Raw genomic sequence first — 7,530 nt, forward strand, 5'->3', positions numbered from 1 at the left:
ACACCGCCGGCCGCCGGGACTCCTGGGCGCCCGCGAGCCCGCAGCGTGTCCTGCACACGGCTCGGGCCGCCACCACGCAACCTTCGCTCCCGACCAAAACGAAGCCGCGTATGCACCCACGACGCGCGCGCGGTGCCGCATGAGCGGAGACCCCACGGGAAGGCGAGCGCCCCGCGGAACAGTTACACACCTCTTACAGCCTGAGGGGCTGCATCCCGGCAGGCGGGCGCGCACACGCACGCACGCTAGCCCCCCTCCCGCTGCCGTCTCCGGTCCTGGGAGGCCCGAGGGAGGTTCCCGCTTCGTCCCTCAGGAGTCTCAGCGCCCTCTCCGCAACACCCCCCCCCCACCAATCCTCTTCCCCTAAACGACTCCAAGAAAAGAATTAACAAAGCATCTGTTTCCCAGATTTCTGACGTGCAGTTGCTGATGACGGCACACCAAGCACAGCTAACTCCCTTCAACCCTACACGTAAAAACATCACAGGTTCGCACCCAGGACGGGGACTCCCTGTAGGGAGGGGCCCCCGCCCGCCTCAGGGCCCGGGGTTCTTCGTGTGACCGCGGAGGGCGGACTCTGGGAGGCACCACGTCTTTGGGTGCACGCGGCCCCGCCACTCACGCGGCTGTAGTCCGGCCCCGAATGTCACAGCGCGAGGTTGGGAGAATTCTGAGCTTGGTACCACCATCCAACTACTCCTGTCTCGATCTAAGAACTACGGTAAAAAACCTTCCCGACTTTTCCGGTATAAACTAGTATTTGTTAGAGGCTCCTGTAGAGAAGACATGATGAAAGGATCCAAGAAAGAGCCCAATGAAACAGGAAAATACAGGGAAGCAGAGTACAGATACCTGCAAAGTTTCACCGTCAAATGAGAGGCAAGCCCCAGGTCAGAACCTTCAACCGGTCTCCACTCACAGTTATAAGTGTGAATGCTGTTCAATTTAAGTGAACAAACAGAAGCGAACTGAAAAGAACAGAATTCAAGACCTTCATCCTCCTTTATGAGTTCCTCATAATCTCAAAATACAAAATCTTAGTTTGAGGACCTCGAAGACAGTGAAAACATCAATTAAGCTACCCTCAAAGTAATGTATATGCAGACAAGATCTCCACAGAAAAACAAATTCATACAATCCACAAACACATCAAGTATGGATCTGCAGCTTTAGTTTGGTACAAAATTAATTTGTAAGACACGGACCCCAACACAGCTCATAACTTTGGTCCTAACCAGGGAGGTCGGTGACTTTCTGGATCAGATACCTGTGCCCTGCATGCTGAGAAACATCCGAAGGGAATCGTAGCACGCTGACAGAGGAAAAACCCAGGAATCACCTAGTCCACAATTGCCTTTTTATAGATTGGGGCATCTGAAACCAAGTGATCTGCCTAAGATCACAGCTCCAGTTAATGACAGAGGTGGGCCCACAGTCCAGGTTTTTGGCTCTCTCTGCTTGATCCCTTTTGAAAGTATTTTCAATCCCATCAACTAGATCTAAGCCCATCTAGTCAGAAGCTGTGCCCTCTGTCCCCGGGGCTCTGCCCACACCCACTTTTCACCTGACCCGCCCTGCACACTGGCGGGTTTCCCAGCACTCTGCCAGAGCCCCTCATGCTTACCGCCAGCCCAACACACCACAAGAATCCAGCACTCAGCTTCTCCTGATCGAAGGGCAGATAGGCGGTGGTACCAAATGCTGCCATGCTGCCAGGTCGTATTTTAGGCTTCCCCTCTGTGTTCCAGAAAATTAAGCAAGACCAAACTGAACTTCCGTGGTAGAGCAAGCCAGGTGCTAACATGGGCTGTCCTTCAGAGATGAGAGGTTATTACCCTTTCTACAACTGGAGAAGCTCCCAGTTTGAAGCTTTGAAGCTTCACATGCAGCCAAGTGAAGAAGAAGAGGACTTCCTCTTCAAGACACTGGTCTAAGCAGAAAAGGAGCCAGTGTTCACTTTGGGTTGAATGACACTCTGACGGAGCAGTCCCCTTTTTAGGGTTTCAAGATCTGCCCCTCTGGAATTCCCATCCTGTTCTTGGCCTTCCCTCCTCAGAGAAGGAGCACACCCTGAGTCTTAGAAGACATTTATCATCTGGTATTTTCCATTCAATACGTTACTCTGACAAACTACTAATTTTTCTTTTTTTGGCAGCACCGCGCGGCATGCAGGATCTTAGTTCCCTGACCAGGGATCGAACCTGCACCCCCTGCAGTGGAAGCGCAGAGTCTTAACCACTGGACCGCCAGGGAAGTCCCACAAACTACTAGTTTTTAAATAATCTTAAATCCCCTATTTCCTTCAGTCCTGCTCAAATGCCATCTTCTCAATGAGGCCACCCACACCTAATCACCCTATTTTAAATTCCAACAACCTACCCCCTCAACTTGGCTCTCTCTATGCCAATTAGTTTATTATTATCTGTCTCCTTCCACTAAAGAAGGCAGGTATTTTTTTGTTATGTTCACATCTGTACCTCCAGCACCTAATAAACTGCATCTAGCACATAATGGATGCTCAATAATTATTTGCTGAAAGAAACAAATGAAATCATGAACTTGTCCCTCTGTATTCAGCAGAAGTTTTTGTTTTTCTTTTAATTATTTTATTTATTTATTTACTTTTGGCTGCGTTGGGTCTTCCTTGCTGTGCGTGGGCTTTCTCTAGTTGCAGACAGCTGGGGCTACTCTTCATTGCGGTGTGCGGGCTTCTCATTGTGGTGGCTTATCTTGTTGCAGAGCACGGGCTCTAGGCACACAGGCTTCAGTAGTTGTGGCTTGGGGGCTCTAGAGCACAGGCTCAGTAGCTGTGACACACGGGCTTTGCTGCTCCGCAGCATGTGGGATCTTCCCGGACCAGGGCTCGAACCTGCATCCCCTGCACTGGCAGGCGGATTCTTAACCACTGCGCCAGCAGGGAAGTCCCAGCAGAAGTTTTAAAAAGGATCTTCTGTACCCCACGTTATTACGAACCAAAGAACTGTACATTTGCACTGTGGAATCTTGGCCATTACTTCTATGTCTAGCCCTTCATTTTATAGATGGTGAAAATTAAAGTAGAAGCAGTGCGATGTAGCAGCAGTAGCAAAGAATTTGGTATCAAAGAACCTGAGATCCAGGTGAGAGTCTGTGCCAAGAAACTTAGCCTCTCTAACCTTCCAATTTCCTCATCTGCAAAATTAAGATAATTCCTACCTCCCAGTGATGGTTAAGGATGGCTATGAATAAAATAACATTTGGAAAATGTACAAAGTACTATACAAGTGTCCTTTTTCATTAGGCTGTTTGACCTGCCGAAGGTCACAGACATAGTTAGGGGCAAAGTTAGTAATAAGAATTCAAGTTTCCTAACTCCTGGTCCAGGGCATCTCGTGTTGTGAAACTAGCCTTCTGGTTCCCCTACTCAAGGCCAACTTAAATCTTTCATCTAGTTTAAGGCCTTTTCACCTTCCTATGGTTGGAATCTCTTTCAAAATTTGATGGAAGTGACAAAGTACACATACGTACACCAACACAAAGTCTCCTATAACCCATCCTTGGGCCCCAGGCTCAGAGACCACTGATAGGCCTGATGTACTAATAAGTTACCCTCAGCAAGTTCTATCACTTATTTTCATGTTTAATAATTCATGCCTAGAGCTCTTGATTCAAGAGGCTGGATCCAAGGAAACACCAACAGGAACCCGAATTAAAGACACTGCCCCCAGATCATCATGCTGATGAGGTGAGGGACTTAACCCACATACAACCACAACCAGGAAGGCAAAGGATTCTGTACTCAAAGCAGGAAGCTCAAGAAAAAAAGTAGACAGGACCATCACATTATTTTCATCTTGCCGCTACTATATGAACCAGGTAATTCTACATGACCATTTTCAAAGAACCACCTGGAAGTCCCATGGTTGGTTTCTTCTCTAGAGAAAATATGCCCAAAATGTTTATGATGGGATTCCCCCCTGCAACCCACCCTACACCCACCATGATTAACTCCAGACCAGATTACTGAAGATGGTCTATCGTCTCTTACCTTACTCTGGTTAAGTAAGACAAGCTACCACTGTAAAGATCACTTGGCTGGCGGGAAAAAAATTAGTAGTAAATCTTTTTTTTTCCCCTAATAAATTTACTTATTTATTTATTTTTGGCTGTGTTGGGTCTTCATTGCTGCACGCGGGCTTTCTCTAGTTGTGGTGAGCAGGGGCTACTCTTTGTTGCAGTGTGCAGGCTTCTCATTGCAGTGGCTTCTCTAGTTGTAGAGCACGGGCTCTAGGCATGTGGGCTTCAGTAGCTGCAGCACGCGGGCTCAGTAGTTGTGGCTTATGGGCTCTAGAGCGCAGGCTCAGCAGTGGTGGCTTCCTGGCTTAGTTACTCCGCAGCATGTGGGATCTTCCCAGCCCAGGGCTCGAACCTGTGTCCCCTACACTGGCAGGCGGATTCTTAACCACTACACCACCAGGGAAGTCCCAGTACTAAATCTTTTGGGAGATCAATTCACCATTCTTCACTCTCGAATCAGGACAAAACATAACCAGCCTAACCCACTAGAATGTTAAACAATTACAGAACACTTGATATAAATGAAGTGGCTCTGAATTTGATAATTTTCTGAGGCAAAGAAGGTGTGCCATGAGCTTCTTTGGTAATCCATCCAGTTAAGCAGCTAGTTATAGATATTTCATAACACCAACTACTGAATTCAGTATCATTAATCTACTGTTGTCCAGCTACACCTCAATCTCCTCATCTGAAAAATTAAACCACCACTTAATCCAGGGCACAAAAACACGTGTGAGCATGTTTGGGAATTTCTAAATATGTTAACAGCTAACAGCTTTTATCCCTGAGTGGTGGGATACAATGTTAACAGTTAATAGCTTTTATCTCTGAGTGGTGGGATTATGGGTGATTTAAGTCTCTTACCTATATTTTATATAATGATTTTCAAGTCTTATATAATGATTATGCATTGTTTTTAAAATCAGAAATTTTTAACTTAAAGCATATCTACACATTCGCAGATTTTTGGTCTGATGATTACAGGACCCATACTTGGGGGGCAGCAACATACAAGTCCCTAAACATATCCCAAAAAACAAGAATCTGGTATATTGACATCTAAAGAAATCCTGTACATTCAAGGCTAATTAACAGAGTAAAAAGGTTTTCTTACATGCAAAAATAAAAATATCCATGCTTTGGGGATCAGTTCTCTAAGTGGGAGGTCTTGACCTCTTGCAGAATTGCAGCATGAATGCTCCCAGACCTTCAGCTATCTAAGAGATTGCCTTGCTTTAGATAAATAGAAGCCAAGTCCTTGAAGATTCTGCTTCCTAAATTTTCTATAAATCCATGGGTTTACCTTGGTGGTCAAGGGTAAAATTAGTTCTTTCCCACAGCTGAAAACTGGTTTCCTAAAAAAGCTGATACCCAACTTCTACCACTTGGTATTATTCATCATTTCTATCTTTTAAAGTTGCAGTAAATTAAAATTTTATAGGGCCCTTGCAGCTGTCCAACTGAGCAGTAGTATTGTTTCTTGTTTGTTTGTTTTTAAGAAGGCTCTTCCAGTGCATCATAAACTCTAACCAAGGGATTGTTTGTCAAACTTTCAGGACAATAAACTATTAGATTAAAAAAAAATCACTTAAGCAAAATAAAAATAATTTACTTATTTAATTATACTTAGAGAATCAAAATTGACCATGTTCTCAGTGAATTCTGCGCTCACGGAGTCAAATTTGCTAGAAGCCTAAAAATTACTTTAAAATTTTTAATTTCTGACAATTACTGAAAACTTTAAGTTATTAAACTTTGCATTCATCAAAACACATGTGAAAAGGATTACAACAAGAACTGCAGAGGTAAAAGTCACTATCCTTAGGTATCCATCTACGGAACAACATCTCCAAATTATAAACAGATACGGATAATTACCAAAATACGTACACGTTGGATTCCAAATATTCAATCGTGTCTTATATACTTCAAATAGCACACATTTTAACTACAACAACCACCAAAAAAGTGTCACTTCCAAGAAATACTGGGCTCCGAAGAGAAAACACTCATCTCAAGTGGCCCTGATTATTCACCTGTAACAACGATTTTTCATTTCTGTTATACACACAGATTGGACCTCTCAGATCAGGTTACATTGCCTTTAGGAATTCAAGCTAATACTTAGAAACCACAGGTTCATTACTTAGAACATAAAACGTTATTTATAGATTACTCGACTTCTGTAACAACTTCGGGCAAGATTACTTTCTTCTATTTTTCCGTCAGTAAAATCGGAATACATGGATTTTTGCAAGATGAAATTTTTCCACAGTATTTTTAGACGGGGTTCTTAAACGCTAAACCCGTAATTCAGCAGCACCTCAGTCCTATTACGTTTCAGGGAGAAAATGGGGCAGGGGCAAGTTTAGCGGCACCACCACGGCATTGTCACCACAACACCTCCCACCGCAGCCACCATTTTGAGCAGCAGAATTAAAGTGCTGAGGATTTTCACCAACTAAAAGGAAACACGGGGTCCTCGGGACGGTTGGGGCACAAGTCCTGACGCTCGGCATTCCCTAATCTGTCGTTTCTCCTCCTCAGGCGGCGGGAGCCATCGTCCCGCTCACGTTTTTAGAAAAAGCCGTGCTCGTCCGAGTCACGTCCCAACTTTGAAAACGGCGTGCGGCGCCGAGCCCCCCGCACCCGGAGGCCGCCGCATTGTTGCCGCCCGCCCGCGCGCACCCTCCGCCGCCGGGCGCGCCTCCCTCGGGCGGCGGACCCACGGCCCCGCTCGCCCGCCCGGCCGCGCCGGTGCCGCACCTTTGTCCGGGGCCGCGGCACCGGCCGGCCGCGCGCGCTCGACCCCAGGCGGCCGGGGGAGGGGTCGGGGCGCCGGCCAGGGGCGCCCGCCCGCTGCCCGGCCCCACAAAGCCCGCCGTCCGCTCCCCCGGCCGCCCGGCCCCGCGCTGCGCTCGCACGGACGCCGCCGGGAGTAACGGCCCAACTTTCCCCGCCGCCCGGTCCCCTCAGCCCGGACCCCGACCCCCGCCCTCCCGGGCCGCCCTGGGGCGCTCCCCGCCCTCAGACCCCACTCAGCCCCTCAGACTCAGCCCCTCAGAGGTCCCCGCGCGCCCCCGCCCCCCAGAACCCCACCCGGGTTCCGACCCCCGACCCCGGCCCGCGCACCTCAATCTCGAAGTCCGGCAGGCTGAACGCCGTGCGGAAGAGCGAGCAGAAGTGCGCGATGGCCGGCACTTCCCACCACGAGCGCAGCTCGCCCAGCCCGGCCGCGCCGCCCTCCTCGGGGCGCATCTCCGGCAGCGCCGCCGCCTCCGCGCCCGCCGCCCGCCAGCTCCCGGCGCCGCTCCGGCCGAGCTACCGAGGCGGCTGCCCCGGGCCCATCGCGCCGCGGCCCGGCCGCCCAGCCCGCACAATGTCGCCGCGGCCCGCGGGGAACAGATGGGCCGGGGGCGGGCGGGGGCGGGGCTTCGGCACAACAACAACCCCGCCCCCGCCCCCGCCCGCCGC

The 7,530-nt window shown here is 49.1% G+C and overlaps 1 protein-coding gene across 1 annotated transcript in view; it reads right to left on the minus strand.

The window, feature by feature from the left end:
• CECR2 (CECR2 histone acetyl-lysine reader) overlaps positions 1-7,314 on the minus strand; it is a gene marked incomplete at its 5' end in the record, with an annotated part of 155,097 nt that extends 147,783 nt beyond the window's left edge. Inside the window, 1 exon segment of the mRNA XM_082666433.1 lies at positions 7,189-7,314. Within this exon segment, the coding sequence (XP_082522559.1) occupies positions 7,189-7,314 (126 nt within the window).
• Between the last annotated feature and the right edge of the window lie 216 nt (positions 7,315-7,530).

This window comes from Grampus griseus (assembly GCF_964374135.1).
Source record: "Grampus griseus genome assembly, chromosome: 11".
Taxonomy (NCBI): domain Eukaryota; kingdom Metazoa; phylum Chordata; class Mammalia; order Artiodactyla; family Delphinidae; genus Grampus; species Grampus griseus.